The sequence below is a fragment of the Anomaloglossus baeobatrachus genome, chromosome 3, assembly GCF_048569485.1.
Source record: "Anomaloglossus baeobatrachus isolate aAnoBae1 chromosome 3, aAnoBae1.hap1, whole genome shotgun sequence".
In the NCBI taxonomy this organism is placed as follows: domain Eukaryota; kingdom Metazoa; phylum Chordata; class Amphibia; order Anura; family Aromobatidae; genus Anomaloglossus; species Anomaloglossus baeobatrachus.
In genome coordinates, this window is record NC_134355.1 from 558,825,257 (window position 1) to 558,843,362 (window position 18,106).

Genomic DNA, 18,106 nt, shown 5'->3' on the forward strand with positions numbered 1-18,106 from the left:
GTCATTTTCTGAAACTTTTTTTTTTTAAAGGGGATGTCCGGGCTACATTGATAAGTCTGCAGTCACTATGTGACTGCGCACTTATGAATCCTCCCAGCGGATGCAGTGTGAGCTGCGAGGATTTGCCGGCTCCTGAGCCGGGAGCGGCGGTCATGTGGCTGCAATTGTGCGATATGTGGGTTACCGGTCAGAACACGACTAGTGGGTGCTGCATTGCGTGGCAGTACAGTGGGCACGACTTTGTTCTATACATTTGTATAGAGCAAGGCTGTACCCCCTAGTCGGGTTCTGGCCAGGACCATGCATATCGCACAATTGCAGTCAGATGACTGCCATTGACAGGTCAGAAATCGGCAAATCTTCTCAGCGTACGTTGCGTCCACTGGGAGGATTCATAAATCTGCAGTCACATAGCGACTACAAACTTATCACTTTAACCCGGACAACCCCTTTTAAGACTACATTGCTATGTTACCGCAATGAAAATTTGGTGAGTTTTTGATGACGCAGATTTTCCGCAGCATTTCGTCACCTATTAAGTAAATTAGATTACTTGTGCTTTTTCACTGCGTTTTTGAAGGTGTATTTTTAGAGTTTTTGACGTTGCAATTTTTGTATCTTTTGTGTATAATATGTTTTAAATAAAGCTGATTTGTTTTAGATAATTTTTTGAATTTGGCTTTGACAAAACTTTATTGATAGTCATGTGCGGAATACATACGGTACGTTTTTGTGAGATTCCAAATTTTCGGCATCTAATGCATTACTATGGGGAACATCTGCACTAGAACGTTCTGTATCCAGAATACAAACAGACAGGACGCAGATCTGAAACACCGCAGGTCACTACACTGTGACATCAGAGGCACACACTGGGTATGAGACTTGTATAGATCCATCTACTTTGCTGAAACTGTAAGATGCTGTGTTGTTGTTTGGACACAGATAATAGGCAGCGTCAAAACCTCACCAGAAACTTATCCTGGGAACTGAACCCAACGCACAAACAAGCAGTAATGTGTAATAACAGGTAACTATGTGAAAAGCCAAAAATCGAAACACTTACTTCAGGATCTTAGAAACCTCTTGTGTAGTCCGAGGCTTCACCAGCACTTTACTATTTCCTGAAAAATGCACAAAGTATTTATTACAACATAGAAATCCTTCATTACTCACAGGGGTAACAAGCAAATTCTCTACTACAGCTATAAAAATGCTAAAAAGTTATTAACCTCTTCACCCCCTGGAGATTTTTCAATTTTTTTCCTTCCCTTCTTCCCAGAGACATAACTTGTGACGGCTTGTTTTTTTGCGGGACAAGTTGTACTTTTGAACAACACCATTCATTCTGCCCCGTATTATAATAGAAAATAGTCATAAAAAATTCAAGTGCGGTGCAATTTCACATTAGTTTTTTGGGGTTTTTATATTTACCATATTCACTATATGGTAAAACTGCATATCAATTAAAAAAGACTGCTGGAACACCATTGTAAATGTGAACAGGGTGCTAGCCAAAAAATACACAATCTATATAAAAGTGAAAGCTGCACACCAAATTCAGAGAAAAATGGACAAGCATAACTGCTTTATAATACATAAGAAATAAAAAATACAAATAGCCATATGAAAAATTGAAAAAAAATGAAAATGTGACATTGCATAACTGCTGAAGATTATTTGAAAAAGAAAAAAAAAAAAAAAAAAAAAAAGATATTTAGCTAATGTATTGATCAATTAATTACTGCCCAATGACCAACTTCACGGTAATCTCTTATTTATGGGGTCCCTAACCAAATGTTGCCTGCACACAAGCAGGTTTTAATTTGCATATAGAGGCAACATTTGATTAGGGACCCCATAAATAAGAGATTACCGTGAAGTTGGTTATGGGGCAGTAATGAATTGATTAATATATTAGCTAAATATATATTTTTATTTATTTTTTTTCAAATAATCCTCAGCAGTTATGCAATGTCACATTTTCAATTTTTCATATGGCTAATTGTATTTTTCATTCCTTATGTATTATAAAGCAGTTATGCTTGTCCATATTTCTCTGAATTTGGTGTGCAGCTTTCACTTCATATATATGGTAAAACTGACCTGGCATTATGATTCCCCAGGTCGTTACGAGTTCGTCGATAACATACATGTATAGTTTTACTTTTATCTAAGTAGTGAAAAAAAATTAGAAGTTTTTCAAGAAGAATTTACTTTTGGTGCCATTTTCTAAGACCTGAATGGTTTTCATTTTTCGGGATCTGGGGCTCAGTGACTGCTTTTTTTTGCGTCTTAAGCTGACAATCTAATGCAATGTTGCGGCGACCAAAAAAAAAAAAATGTAATCCTGCCGTTTTGATTTTTTCCTTGCTATGCCCTTTACCGATCATATTAATTGATTTCATATTTTGATAGAGCGGGCATTTCTGAACTCTGCAATACCAAATATGTGTACTTTTATTATTTATAGCTTTATTTTCAATGGGGAAAAATGGGGGTGATTTCAACTTTCAGTTTGTTTTTTTTTGTGGGGGGGGGTTCATATTCTTTTAACTTTTGTATGTAGGAAACATCTGTGGGAAGTTCCTAGAAACCTGGTCTACAGCGCCCCCCTGTGGCCAGACGCACAAGGTAACTGATTGAATTGCATACCTGTTGTAAACCATGCTTTATCTGTAACTGTACTCTGACATATGTATATTCCGTAGATTCCCTATTGTATATATTGTAGTTTCTAGTGTGCTTTAGGCTGATTAAATTATATAATTAATCTTGGGCTGTTCTGTTATCTCGATCTTGAATCCCACGTCTGTGTGTTCGGCTAATAGTTACCGTAAATCGGTTGGTGGCAGCGAATTGTGCCAAGGATTATTGTGGGGAGGCCAGTGAGATTCGGGGAGATTTTATATATTCCGCCCGCGGAGGTCGGGGGAATATATACCCTACTCTCACCGGGGACCCTTCAATAATCGGCATAAGTAGTATAGCGGCCTCCTTGCTTATTGGCGGGCAATTCCATAATTGGCCTGACTATAAGAGGGGCGCTAGAGAGCGCGTCACGTGCTCTGTCTGTCGGTCGGGAGGTATAAAAGGAGGGGTGACCCCCACTTGTTACCCCCCGATTGTGACGTACTGGTAGCCAGCGCGGGGGATTTCTGAGTGACCCCCCCGGTGGTTTGTGACATATTGGTGGCATAGCGGTGGGATCGAGATAATAGTGTGTGTGAGTGTGAGACCCATACTCCCAGACACTAAAGACTGCCTGCAGCAGCTGTGGCTGCTGGGGTCTTCAGACTAGCTCAACACTAGAGTGTCAGAGTGCAGATACTGTAAGGTGTGTGGAGGCATCAGGTGTCAGTTCTGTGTCAGTGACCAAAGTCTGCAAGAATGGCTGAGAGCACCAGGAGCAAAGCCAAAGGAATGGCCGATGCTCAGGCCAGAGACGATGAGGAGGTTGTCCACGAGCCCTCCAAGAGCCCGACGCCAGAGAACAGCTCTGCAGAGGACATCGCACAACCTGGCACTGCTGGACAAAATGAGGAGGAGCTCACCCAAGGTTCCTCAACGAGCCAGATGCCAGCCCTCCGCTCTGAAAGGGACAGTGAATCGCCTAGCTCTGCAGCGTGCCGCAGATCACCACGTGCCATTCCGCTCGGATAGCCTTCTTCAAATGGCTATGGCCCTTCTCCAGGCTGGAGACCAGAAGGGCTACAAGGAACTCCTGGCAGAGCGCAGGGCAGAGCGGCAGGCAGCGCGTGACGCTGAGGCTGCGGAGCGGCACGCAGAGCGTGAGGCTGCGGAGCGAGAGCGGCAGGCAGCGCGTGAAGAGCGAGAGCGACAGGCAGACCGTGACTACCAGCTGCAGCTAGCTCAGCTCCGGCCCTCATCAGCCACATGTGACCTTCGAGACACCAAACTTCCAAAGGTCCGTGTTGAGGACTTCCCAGTGCTGGAGAAGGATGGAGACTTGGACTCTTTCTTGACTGCTTTTGAACGGACTTGCTTGCAGCACCATCTGGACAAGGACCAGTGGGCCAAATACCTGACCCCCCGTTTAAGGGGTAAGGCCCTGGATATCCTTGGGGACTTGCCTGCTGAGGCAGATCAGGGCTACGACACCATCAAGCGGGCCCTGATCCAACAGTACAACCTCACTCCAGAGTCCTACCGCAAGAAGTTCCGGAGCCTACAGAAGGGACCAAAGGACTCCTGGGCTGACCACCGGCGGGCACTTGCCCGAGCTGCCGACCACTGGACCCAAGGCCTGCAGCTTTCCACCGGACCGGAGATCCTGGACTTGTTCATCATGGAGCAACTCTTGTGGAACTGCCCTGAGGATCTCCGCCAGTTCATCCGAGACCAGAAGCCAAAGGGGTCCACGGCTACAGCTGCCCTTGCCGATGACTACACCAACAACCGGGCCCCTGAGGCCAGGAGAGCGGCCACCAGCAGCACCTGGAGAGGGGGTAAGATGAATTCTGCGACTGCCCCACCTGCCCCTAGACTGCAGGGGGTGTCCCCCTCAACTCCCCTCTCCAGGCCCGTGGCGGAACCAAGACGGTGCCACCAGTGCAACCTACCTGGACACTTCAAGGCCATGTGCCCTCAGCGTCCCAAGGCCCCGGCTCCGTCCCCGTCCCAAGGGCCGCCCAAGGTGTATTGTGTGGGTGGGGGTGGTGGTAGGTCCCTGGACAGCTTCCAACCTGTCACCGTCGGCCGGTCTGTGACCATAGGACTGCGAGACAGCGCCTCGGAGGTGACTCTGGTGCGGCCTGAGATGGTGTCCCCCCAAGACTTGATCCCTGGAAAAACCCTCGCTGTCTCCGGGATTGGAGGCATTGACCCGGCGCTGCCTGTTGCTGACATTTATGTGGACTGGGGCGCAGGGCGGGGGGTGAGGGAGGTGGGGGTAACTGATCGGATCCCTGCAAACGTGCTACTTGGGACAGATTTGGGGCAGATAACCTCCCAGTTTGGGCCCCAACCAAGGGCTGAACCTTCAGCCAGTACTGACGTGCCTCCGGACAATGTTAATGTGTTATCTATGAATGATGTAAGGGAGGAGGGAGTGAACTCTGATATTTCTGCTTGCATAGACACCATAGACACACACTCAGCTGCAGCTGTGACAGGGGAGGGGGTCAGAGAAAGGTGTGACAATGCCTCTACAAGTAACCAGCCTGTGAGCTGGGATCTGTTGCCCTCTGCAGGGATAAGCAGAGAGCAGGGTGCTGCAGGGGGAGGACCAGTGTGTGGGGTGGGGGCTACCACAGCAAATGTGGGGTCCCCAGAGATTTCACAGCGGGGTTCTGTTGCTGCAGGAGGGGAACAGGCAGGTGAGATTGGGGCCGGTCCAGGAGCGGAAGTGCTCCCAGGTAAGATCTCGGTGCATGGTTCCCCCACAACCGGGGTGTCAGGAAGCCAGGTAGGTCTGCCTGAACCGGCGACTTGGTCAGGAACGGAGGAGGAGCAGGCACGACCCACGGTCGCAGCGGCTGTGGCCGCTGTCACCCGCAGTGGGAGTGCTGGAAGCCAAGGGGCCTCCCAGAGGTCCGATAGCTCTTCCCCTTCTGACCCAGTGGCAGCCGAGTCAGGTGGAGGCCAGGACACAGGTCCCGGGGTACTGACCGAAGATGTGACAGTCTCGTCGATTCTGGCCACATCTAGTCAGGGGTTTCAGGCAGCGTTAGAAGCTGACGACAGCCTGAAAGCTCTTAAGGAGCAGGCGGCACAGCCTCCCTCGGACTCGGACCCGGAGCGAGTGGTCTGGGACCAAGGACGGCTGTACCGGGCCACGGTCCAGCAGGGTTCACCGGAGGCGTGGCCCAGGGACCGACAGTTGGTGGTACCCTATCCGTTCCGGACGGAGTTGTTGCGGATCGCACATGAGATTCCGATGGCCGGACACCTAGGGATCGCTAAGACCAAGGCCAGGTTAAACCAGCATTTCTACTGGCCAAAAATGGGGGCCGATGTGGCTGCCTACTGCCGTTCGTGTGAAACCTGTCAGAGAGTGGGGAAGGCGGGGCCACACCCCAAAGCCCCACTGGTATCTCTGCCAATCATCGATGAGCCTTTCAGGAGGGTGGCTGTGGATCTGGTCGGCCCGCTGGCCATCCCCAGCAGCTCCGGGAAACGCTTCATACTGACGGTAGTGGACTATGCCACCCGGTACCCGGAAGCAGTGGCCTTGTCGTCCATTCGGGCTGACAAGGTGGCCACCGCATTGCTGGAGATTTTCTCCCGAGTGGGTTTTCCCCAGGAAATGCTCACTGACCGGGGGACCCAATTCATGTCCCAGCTGATGGAGGCCCTCTGCAAGCAAGTCCAGGTGCGACATCTGGTGGCCAGCCCGTACCATCCACAGACTAATGGCCTGTGCGAGCGGTTTAATGGCACCTTAAAGCAGATGCTTAAGATGTTGGTCGACTCCCATGGGCGTGACTGGGAGCGGTATCTCCCACACCTGTTATTTGCTTACCGGGAGGTTCCACAGGCCTCAACAGGATTCTCACCGTTTGAGCTCCTGTACGGGCGACGTGTGCGGGGCCCCCTGGCTCTGGTGAAAGAGGCTTGGGAAGGGGATTTGGCCACCCCTGGAGTGTCGGTTATCGAGTATGTCATGCGCTTCCGGGACAAAATGCAGGCCTTGACGCAACTGGTACACGACAATATGGCTCAAGCCCAGGCCGATCAGAAGCGTTGGTACGACCAGAACGCTTGTGAGAGGACCTACCAAGTGGGTCAAGAGGTGTGGGTACTGGTCCCCGTACCACAGGACAAGCTTCAGGCAGCCTGGGAAGGCCCATACCTCGTGTACCAGCAGCTCAACCCTGTAACGTACCTGGTCACCCTGGACCCTGCCCGTGGAAGGCGGAAGCCCTTCCATGTGAACATGATGAAGGCACATCATGAGCGGGAGGCATGTGCGCTCCCCGTGTGCAACCTGCCCGAGGAGGGAGAAGCGGAAACCCTCTTGGATATGCTAGCCCAGGTTAGGGCAGGCGGATCCATTGAGGATGTGGAGGTTGGCCACCAGCTCTTGGAGGACCAACGGTCCCAGCTGTGGGCCACCCTACACCCCTTCCGGGGGTTGTTTACCAACCAGCCCGGAAGGACTGACTTGGCTGTCCATCACGTGGACACTGGGGATCATCCCCCGATCCGGCGTTCAGCATATCGGGTCTCCCTGGAGGTGCAGCAGCACATGCGCCAGGAGATTGACGAGATGCTGAAGCTGGGGGTGATCCAGGCATCCAACAGCGCTTGGGCCTCGCCTGTAGTCCTCGTCCCTAAGAAGGACCGAACCACTCGGTTCTGCGTGGACTACAGGGGGCTCAATGCGGTCACGGTCGCCGATGCGTACCCAATGCCACGCATCGATGACCTGCTCGATCAGTTGGCCGGGGCTCAGTACCTGACCATCATGGATCTGAGCCGGGGATATTGGCAGATCCCCCTGACTCGCAAGGCCAGGGAACGCTCTGCCTTTATTACCCCATTTGGACTGTACGAGTCCACGGTGATGCCATTCGGGATGAGGAATGCCCCTGCCACTTTCCAGCGGATGGTCAACACCCTGCTCAAGGGACTTGAAGGGTACGCGGCCGCGTACCTGGATGACATTGCCGTCTTCAGTCCCACCTGGGAGGACCACCTAGAGCATCTAGCACAGGTGCTCAGGCGGATCCACCGGGCAGGTTTGACCATCAAGCCGGGAAAGTGTCAGCTGGCCATGAGCGAGGTCCAGTACCTCGGTCACCGGGTAGGTGGGAGAACACTGAAGCCCGAGCCTGAGAAAGTGGAAGCCATCGCATCCTGGCCCACCCCCAGGACCAAGAAGCAGGTGATGTCCTTCTTGGGGACCGCTGGGTACTATAGGAGGTTTGTTCCATGCTATAGTAGCCTGGCAAAGCCCTTGACGGACCTCACCAAGAAGAAGCTGCCCTCTGCAGTCGATTGGACAATGGACTGCGAGACAGCCTTCCGGGCCCTAAAGGACGCCCTGTCCAGCCCGCCCGTGCTACAGGCAGCCGACTTCACGCGGCCGTTTGTAGTACAGACCGACGCCAGTGACTTCGGCCTCGGTGCGGTGCTCAGCCAGGTGGACTCTGCGAGCCAAGAGCACCCAGTCTTGTACCTGAGCAGGAAGCTGTTACCAAGGGAAGTTGCCTATTCCACGATGGAGAAGGAGTGCCTGGCCATAGTGTGGGCCCTGCAGCGTCTGCAACCCTATCTATACGGGCGCCACTTCATCGTGGAGACGGACCACAATCCCCTCAGCTGGTTGCACACCGTCTCTGGGACGAATGGGCGATTGTTGCGATGGAGCCTTGCGCTCCAGCAATACAACTTCACCATTCGCCACAAAAGGGGCCGTGACCACGGTAACGCAGACGGGCTGTCCCGACAAGGAGAGGTCGTGGACGGGCGCACGGGGGAACACCGGAGTGTGCTGCCCCCTAGCGCCCTCAAAAGGGGGGAGGTGTGAGGCAAATCCCGGGATATGAAGATGAATTATGACTCCAGTCATAATCCCTCATCACTCCCTGGCAGTGCCCCCTCCCTTCTTGTTCTCAGTGTTCCACTTACACCTCCATGGCCATGTCCTGTGATATGGAAATTAGGTGGCTTGGGGACAATGGACACAGGATGACTCCCTGCCGTGACCCTGTAGTGGGGGCTGCTAGCTAGTTAGCAAGGCTATGGAAATAGCCAGACAGAACGACTCCAGTAAAAAATGGTTCATATCTCGCAAGCCATATTTCCGATAAATATGGCAACCATAAAAATGGTGTCTCCGCATGCGGACGATGCCGGCACACCCTTTTTATGGGAGCAGGACATTGGGAAATGCCCCAGGCGTGATATCAGCCAATGGGGAACTGGCAGACAGGTCATGAGTCCCCTCGTTCTGTAGCTAAATTCATAACTGTCACAATGAGAGCATTGGCGTCCGCCTACGACGCTCCCAGGCAAAGTTATGGCCCATATTCCATGTTGTGGATTGTCCATAACTCAAGCCAGGGGTGGAGCAGTGCTCCCTCTGAGGTCACTAAGGTAGGAGGGGACCTGGATTTGTCCAGGTTGATAACCCTACTTCGGCCATTTTCCAGTGTTCTTTTCGCTGGGGGCACGTGTAGGAAACATCTGTGGGAAGTTCCTAGAAACCTGGTCTACAGCGCCCCCCTGTGGCCAGACGCACAAGGTAACTGATTGAATTGCATACCTGTTGTAAACCATGCTTTATCTGTAACTGTACTCTGACATATGTATATTCCGTAGATTCCCTATTGTATATATTGTAGTTTCTAGTGTGCTTTAGGCTGATTAAATTATATAATTAATCTTGGGCTGTTCTGTTATCTCGATCTTGAATCCCACGTCTGTGTGTTCGGCTAATAGTTACCGTAAATCGGTTGGTGGCAGCGAATTGTGCCAAGGATTATTGTGGGGAGGCCAGTGAGATTCGGGGAGATTTTATATATTCCGCCCGCGGAGGTCGGGGGAATATATACCCTACTCTCACCGGGGACCCTTCAATAATCGGCATAAGTAGTATAGCGGCCTCCTTGCTTATTGGCGGGCAATTCCATAATTGGCCTGACTATAAGAGGGGCGCTAGAGAGCGCGTCACGTGCTCTGTCTGTCGGTCGGGAGGTATAAAGGAGGGGTGACCCCCACTTGTTACCCCCCGATTGTGACGTACTGGTAGCCAGCGCGGGGGATTTCTGAGTGACCCCCCCGGTGGTTTGTGACACTGAATGGTTTTCATTTTTCGGGATCTGGGGCTCAGTGACTGCTTTTTTTTGCGTCTTAAGCTGACAATCTAATGCAATGTTGCGGCGACCAAAAAAAAAAAAAATGTAATCCTGCCGTTTTGATTTTTTCCTTGCTATGCCCTTTACCGATCATATTAATTGATTTCATATTTTGATAGAGCGGGCATTTCTGAACTCTGCAATACCAAATATGTGTACTTTTATTATTTATAGCTTTATTTTCAATGGGGAAAAATGGGGGTGATTTCAACTTTCAGTTTGTTTTTTTTTGTGGGGGGGGGTTCATATTCTTTTAACTTTTGTTAAAAAAAAAAATAAAATAAAAATATGCAAATAAACCCCCCAAAAACTAAGTTCAAATCACCCCACTTTTGCTTCATTGAAAACAAAACAAACAAAAAAAAAAAAACACGTTTGGTATCGCCGCATCAAAATATAAAATTAGTTAATCTGATTGGTAAACGGTGGAGTGAAAAATGAAATTAACACCAGAATTACGGTACTTTTCTTGGTTGCTGCAACATTGCATTAAAAAGTAATACCAGGCCATCAAAACATCACATCTACCCCAAAAATGATATAATTAAAATAGTCCGCTTTTTTTCACTATTTAGATAAGAGTAAAACTATACATGTTTTATATCGCAAACTTGTACTGACCTGGGGAATAAGATTCTCAGGACAGTTTTACCATATAGTGAACAATGTAAATAAAAAAAACCTGAAAATCGTGAAATTGCACTCTTTTTTGCAATTTGACGCACTTAGAATTTTTTTTCCCATTCTCCAGTACAATATGTGGTAAAATGAACGGTGTCCTTCAAAAGAATAACTCGTCCGCAAAAAAACAAGCCCTCATCACTAAATTACCAGAAAAAATTAAAAAAGTTATGGCTCTTGGAAGAAGGGGAGGAAAAAAACGAAAACGAAAAATTGCCCCGGGGGTGATGGGGTTAAGGAACATCTCTAGCCGGCTTTAAGGATAGAAGCATCTATCTTTGACCTCTATCACAAGTCTGTGCTTTTAACGCACATGTGTGACTGTCCATGGGGCAGGTCAGTAGGTTTGTCCGTGTGTATGTTCTCTGTGTGCTAATCGTGTGACATACGGACAGCTTGAGCTGGTATACTTACCTCTCTCTGGTGCTGCTGTATGTGGCACTGCTATTACTTCCGGGTCCACGTTGAGTGCAGTGAATATGCATGAGCAGGACCAGGAAGCAACAGCAGAGGCAGAGACAGCCAAGTGAAGGGAATTTTGTTTACTTACCGTAAATTCCTTTTCTTCTAGCTCCTATTGGGAGACCCAGACAATTGGGTGTATAGCTTCTGCCTCCAGAGGCCACACAAAGTATTACACTTTAAAAAGTGTAACCCCTCCCCTCTGCCTATACACCCTCCCGTGCATCACGGGCTCCTCAGTTTTGGTGCAAAAGCAGGAAGGAGGAAACTTATAAATTGGTCTAAGGTAAATGCAATCCGAAGGATGTTCGGAGAAATGAAAACCATGAACCAAAAGAACCATTCAACATGAACAACATGTGTACACAAAAGAACAAACAGCCCGAAGGGAACAGGGGCGGGTGCTGGGTCTCCCAATAGGAGCTAGAAGAAGGTAAGTAAACAAATTCCCTTCTTCTTTGTCGCTCCATTGGGAGACCCAGACAATTGGGACGTCCAAAAGCAGTCCCTGGGTGGGTAAAAGAATACCTCAATAAAAAGAGCCGAAAACCGGCCCCCTCTTACAGGTGGGCCACCGCCGCCTGAAGGACTCGCCTACCTAGACTGGCGTCTGCCGAAGCATAGGTATGCACTTGATAGTGTTTCGTGAAAGTGTGCAGACTAGACCACGTAGCTGCCTGACACACCTGCTGAGCCGTAGCCCGGTGCCGCAATGCCCAGGACGCACCCACGGCTCTGGTAGAATGGGCTTTCAGCCCCAAAGGAAGCGGAAGCCCAGAAGAACGGTAGGCTTCAAGAATCGGTTCCTTGATCCACCGAGCCAAGGTTGACTTGGAAGCCTGCGAACCCTTACGCTGGCCAGCGACAAGGACAGAGCGCATCTGAACGACGCAGGGGCGCCGTGCGAGACACGTAGTGTCGGAGTGCTCTCACTAGATCTAAGGAGTGCAAATCCTTTTCACATTGGTGAATTGGATTAGGGCAAAATGAAGGTAAGGAGATATCCTGATTGAGATGAAAAGGAGATACCACCTTAGGGAGAAATTCCGGAACAGGACGCAGAACCACCTTATCCTGGTGAAAAACCAGGAAGGGGGCTTTGCATGACAGCGCTGCCAGCTCCGACACTCTACGGAGCGATGTAACTGCCACTAGAAATGCCACCTTCTGAGAAAGACGTGATAAAAGAGACATCCCGCAGCGGCTCGAAAGGTGGTTTCTGAAGAGCCGTTAGCACCCTGTTAAGGTCCCAGGGTTCCAGCGGACGCTTGTAAGGTGGGACTATGTGGCAAACTCCCTGCAGGAACGTGCGGACCTGCGGAAGCCTGGCCAGACGCTTTTGAAAAAATACGGATAGCGCCGATACTTGTCCCTTGAGAGAACAGAGAGACAATCCCTTGTCCATTCCGGATTGAAGGAATGAAAGAAAAGTGGGTAAGGCAAAAGGCCAGGGAGTAAAACCCTTATCAGAGCACCAGGATAAGAAGATCCTCCAAGACCTGTGATAGATCTTGGCGGACGTTGGTTTCCTGGCCTGTCTCATGGTGGCAATGACATCATGAGATAACCCTGAGGATGCTAGGAGCCAGGACTCAATGGCCACACAGTCAGGTTGAGGGCCACAGAATTCAGATGGAAAAACGGCCCTTGTGACAGCAAGTCTGGGCGGTCTGGGAGCGCCCACGGTTGACCCACCGTGAGATGCCACAGATCCGGGTACCATGACCACCTCGGCCAATCTGGGGCGACGAGAATGGCGCGACGACAGTCGGACCTGATTTTGCGCAGCACTCTGGGCAGCATCGCCAGAGGAGGAAATACATAAGGCAGTCGAAACTGCGACCAATCCTGAACTAATGCGTCCGCCGCCAGAGCTCTGTGATCTTGAGACCGGGCCATGAATGCCGGGACTTTGTTGTTGTGCCGTGACGCCATGAGATCGACGTCCGGCGTTCCCCAGCGGCGACAGATCTCTCGAAACACGTCTGGGTGAAGAGACCATTCCCCCGCGTCCATGCCCTGACGACTGAGAAAATCTGCTTCCCAGTTTTCTACGCCCGGGATGTGAACTGCGGAGATGGTGGAAGCTGTGGCTTCCACCCACTGCAGAATCCGTCGGACTTCCTGGAAGGCTTGACGACTGCGAGTGCCGCCTTGGTGGTTGATGTATGCGACGGCAGTGGCGTTGTCCGACTGGATCCGGATCTGCCTGCCCTCCAGCCACCGATGAAAGGCCAATAGGGCTAGATACACTGCCCTTATCTCCAGAACATTGATCTGAAGGGAAGACTCTATCGGAGTCCAGGTTCCCTGAGCCCTGTGGTGGAGAAAAACCGCCCCCCACCCTGATAGGCTCGCGTCTGTGGTGACCACAGCCCAGGTTGGGGGTAGGAAGGATTTTCCCTGCAACAGAGAGTTGGGAAGGAGCCACCACTGAAGAGACGTCTTGGTTGCAAGGGAAAGAGAGACCTTCCTGTCGAGGGAAGTCGACCTCCTGTCCCATTTGCGGAGAATGTCCCACTGGAGTGGCCGCAGATGGAATTGCGCGAAGGGCACTGCCTCCATCGCTGCCACCATCTTCCCCAGGAAGTGCATGAGGCGCCTCAAGGGGTGTGACTGACCCCGAAGAAGAGATTGCACCCCTGCCTGCAGAGAAAGCTGTTTGTCCAGCGGTAGCATGACTACCGCTGACTGAGTATGAAACTCCATCCCAAGGTACGTCAGTGATTGGGTCGGTGTCAACTTGGATTTTGGGAAGTTGATGATCCACCCGAACTGCTGGAGAGTCGCCAGAGCGACGGAAAGACTGTTTTGACACGCCATCTGAGAGGGTGCCCTGACCAGAAGATCGTCTAAGTAGGGAATCACCGAGTGGCCCTGAGAGTGTAGGACCGCCACAACAGATGCCATGACCTTTGTGAACACCCGTGGGGCTGTCGCCAGGCCGAAAGGCAATGCCACGAACTGAAGGTGTTCGTCCTCGATGGCGAAACGCAAAAAGCGTTGATGTTCGGATGCGATCGGCACATGGAGATAAGCATCCTTGATGTCGATCGATGCTAGGAAGTCTCCTTGTGACATCGAAGCGATGACCGAGCGGAGAGATTCCATCCAAAACCGTCTGGTGCTCACATGTCTGTTGAGTAGTTTTAGGTCCAGAACGGGACGGAACGAGCCGTCCTTCTTTGGCACCACAAACAAGTTGGAGTAAAAGCCGCGACCATGTTCCTGGGGGGGAACAGGGATCACAACTCCTTCTGTCTTCAGAGCGTTCACCGCCTGAAAAAGTGCATCGGCTCGCTCGGGGGGCGGAGAGGTTCTGAAGAAACGAGTCGGGGGACGAGAGCTGAACTCTATCCTGTAACCGTGAGACAGAATGTCTCTCACCTATCGGTCTTGAACATGTGGCCACCAGGCGTCGCAAAAGCGGGAGAGCCTGCCACCGACCGAGGATGCGGTTCGGGGATGCCGAGAGTCATGAAGAGGCCGCCTTGGAGGCATTGCCTCCGGTGGGTTTTTGGGGGCGTGACTTCGCCCGCCACACATAGGAGTTCCTCTGGCCTTTCTCCGGCCTGCTGGACGAAGAGGATTGAGGCTTGGCGGAGGGACGAAAGGACCGAAACCTCGATTGTATTTTCCGTTGCTGAGGTCTCTTCGGTTTGGACTGGGGTAAGAAGGAGTCCTTTCCCTTGGATTCCTTAATAATCTCATCCAATCGTTCGCCAAACAAGCGGTCGCCAGAAAACGGCAAACCGGTTAAGAACCTCTTGGAAGCCGAGTCTGCCTTCCATTCGCGCAGCCACATGGCCCTGCGGACTGCCACAGAGTTAGCGGATGCCACCGCTGTACGGCTAGCAGAGTCTAGAACTGCGTTCATGGCGTAGGAAGAAAAGGCTGATGCCTGAGAAGTCAAAGACGCAACCTGCAGAGCAGAATTACGTGTGACCGCATTAATCTCAGCCAGACAAGCTGAGATAGCTTGGAGTGCCCACACGGCTGCAAAAGCCGGGGCAAAAGACGCGCCCGTGGCTTCATAGATGGATTTCACCAGGAGCTCTATCTGCCTGTCAGTGGCATCCTTTAGCGATGAGCCATCTGCAACCGATACCACAGATCTAGCCGCCAATCTAGAGACTGGGGGATCCACCTTGGGACATTGAGCCCAACCCTTAACAACGTCAGAGGGGAAGGGGTAACGTGTGTCAGTAAGGCGCTTGTCCGGAACCGCTCTGGGCTTCTGGACAGCATCTCTGAAGTTAGAGTGATCGAAAAACGCACTCCGTGTACGTTTGGGGAACCGAAACTGGTGTTTCTCCTGCTGAGAAGTCGACTCCTCTACAGGTGGCGGCGGGGGAGATATATCTAACACCTGGTTGATGGACGAGATAAGGTCATTTACTATGGCGTCCCCTTCAGGTGTATCAAGATTGAGAGCAACGTCAGGGTCAGAGCCCTGAGCTGCGACGTCCGCCTCGTCCTCCAGAGAGTCCTCAAGCTGGGAACCCGAGCAGCGTGAAGAAGTCAGGGAAGATTCCCAGCGGGCCCGCTTAGCCGGTCTGGGACTGTGGTCCGGGCAGGAGTCCTCCACGTGAGACCTAGGGCCCCCCCTGGGAACGCGTTGCGGCGCGGACAGAGAGGGGCCTGGAGGCGACGATCCAACAGGGCTAGGGGCCTGTGTAAGGACCGGTCTGGACTGTAAAGCTTCAAGCAGCTTGGCAGACCATTTGTCCATAGACTGAGCCATGAATTGTGAGAGTGACTCAGAGAGTTTTTCAGCAAAAACGGCAAACTCTGTCCCTGCCGCCTGGACAGGGAGAGCAGGGGGGTCTGCCTGAGCCGAGGGGCCCCCTAGTGACCGAGGCTCCGGCTGAGCAAGCAAAACAGGGGTTGAGCATTGCTCACAGTGAGGGTAGGTGGAACCCGCAGGTAACTTAGCCGCACAAGAGGTACAGGTCGCAAAATAACCCTGTGCCTTGGCACCCTTGCTCCTTGTGGACGACATGCTGTTGTCTCCTAGGAGAGTGATCACTGAGGGTATATGGGAAAGGGTATACAGCCCGACCGAACAGAAATATATAAATATATAGTATCTATTCCGGCACCCTAAGGGGACCAGCACCGGGTGACCGGTGTGGCTTACCGACCGCTAAAAAGCGGGGCGTGTGTCCTCCAGATTCCCTGCCTTAGGTCTCCCAGTGTTGCAGAGCTCTTTCCTGGAAACCCTCCACCGGCAGAATGCCAAACAAAATGGCTGCCGGAGCTCTCTGGGGAGGAGTGGGGCCGTGGGCGGCGCTAGAAAAGTGCGGGAATCTGGAGTCCCCACAGTGATCAGTGAGGGGGGAGGAAACATACAGGATGCTCCGGCCCTCACATCCGACGTCAGGTCGGCAGTCCCGCCCTTACCCCTGATAGACAGGCCCGGGGGCGGGAGTTTTGCTACTAGGCCGCAATTGAAGCCGGGGACTAAATTTAAGACCGCGGCCGACAAGCAGGCGCGGTCGGCGCGGAAGTCCGCCGGCCGTCACAAATAAGCAGCTGCTGCAGCGTCCGGGATGAAGGCGCGCCATGCACAGCCCCCATGGGGACACAGAGTACCTTAGTGATGCAGGGCCCGGTCCCTGAGGATAAACAGACTCCTGTCCGACAGATTCCCACAGGGGCTGCGGAGGGAGCACGGTCCCAGTGAATGGATGACCGCTCAGGATCCCACTTCTCCCAGAGCCGCTAAGGGATGGTGAAGGAGATGGCATGAGGCTCCGGCCTTTGTACCCGCAATGGGTACCTCAACCTTAACAGCACCGCCGACGTAGTGGGGTGAGAAAGGAACATGCCGGGGGCCCCGTGGGGGCCCACTTTTCTTCCAACCGATTAACTAAAATGAGAATGCATGAGTGGATGTGTGCCTCCTTCAACACAAAGCATAAAACTGAGGAGCCCGTGATGCACGGGAGGGTGTATAGGCAGAAGGGAGGGGTTACACTTTTTAAAGTGTAATACTTTGTGTGGCCTCCGGAGGCAGAAGCTATACACCCAATTGTCTGGGTCTCCCAATGGAGCGACAAAGAAATAAAAACTTTAAGGAACAGGTGTTTTCTCTGGTACGTGTCACACGGATCATATATCAGTGTGCAGTCCTTGTGACACGTCCTGTCAGCAGAAAACGGACATGTCGCCGTGTGAAAACATGGACGTGTGCACAAACCCATTGAATTTGATGGGTCTATGTGTGTCCGTGTCTCCGGTATGTGTTGAAATGGACACCACACCTACCGGACACACGGACGTGTGAAGGAGACCATAGGGACACAGTCATGTGGCAGACATATTGCAAGTACGGTAATTCTGTAATGATCTTATTAATGGGTTAGTACACAGGAGCGGCAATGTGGCATCACTGTTGGACTGGAGTTGTGGAGACTTTGTGGACATTAGATGTTTTACCGAAATGCTGCTCCATATTTATCTCCTTTAAAGCATAATTTAAAAAACTAAAAAAATCTCACCTCTCACTGTTCGTAACCAGTCAATATTATGAAATTTCAAGTCACCTTCATCTGTGAAAACTCTACCAGGGATTATTTTCTGAAAGTGAAGGATATCTTCTACTGAGACTTCCGTGAAAGGCAGTCGGGACACTTTGTACCTTTCTGCAGTGAGTGGTGGGTCCTTTGCTTGACTCATGAATCTATTGCTCAACATTAAGGGGGTCTGCCCCCATCGTGGCTCACCCAGTTGAAGGATCCTCATTGCATCCCATAATTTTCTTGAACCCACCTTTAGGCCAAAATAGCTCATGTTTAACCTGTAAGAAATGCACACCAATAATCACTTAGTACACTCTTTAAGGATTATTTCCATTTTCAACAATGAATATCGTTGTAAATAAAATCAATTTTGAAATGTAATTCTTACAACAGCGTCACCTCAGTGGTTAGGCCATATAGAAAAGTAGGAAATAATGATCAAGGGTTATTCCCATATTGATATTGTCAGTTAGACCTTGTAAATAAAAGCAATTTGGAAATGTACTGCTTATTAAGATTTTCAACCATACTGAGATCTTAACACTTGCTTTGTTTATCGCTTGTTCCATTCGGGTATGTGCCCACGATCAGGACTTACTACGCCCTGGACGCAGC

At 51.2% G+C, this 18,106-nt stretch overlaps 1 protein-coding gene across 2 annotated transcripts in view; it reads right to left on the reverse strand.

Moving 5' to 3' along the window:
• The window catches only part of D2HGDH (D-2-hydroxyglutarate dehydrogenase), a 43,272-nt gene that overhangs the window by 14,594 nt on the left and 10,572 nt on the right, over nucleotides 1–18,106 (reverse strand). For both annotated transcript variants that reach the window (XM_075338640.1, XM_075338639.1), the window contains 2 exons: nucleotides 17,471–17,769; nucleotides 1,067–1,124 (listed from right to left, as the gene is read on the reverse strand). In XM_075338640.1, coding sequence (XP_075194755.1) covers nucleotides 1,067–1,124; nucleotides 17,471–17,762 — 350 coding nt within the window. In that variant the 5' untranslated portion in view covers nucleotides 17,763–17,769. The remainder of the gene's footprint in view (nucleotides 1–1,066; nucleotides 1,125–17,470; nucleotides 17,770–18,106) is intronic.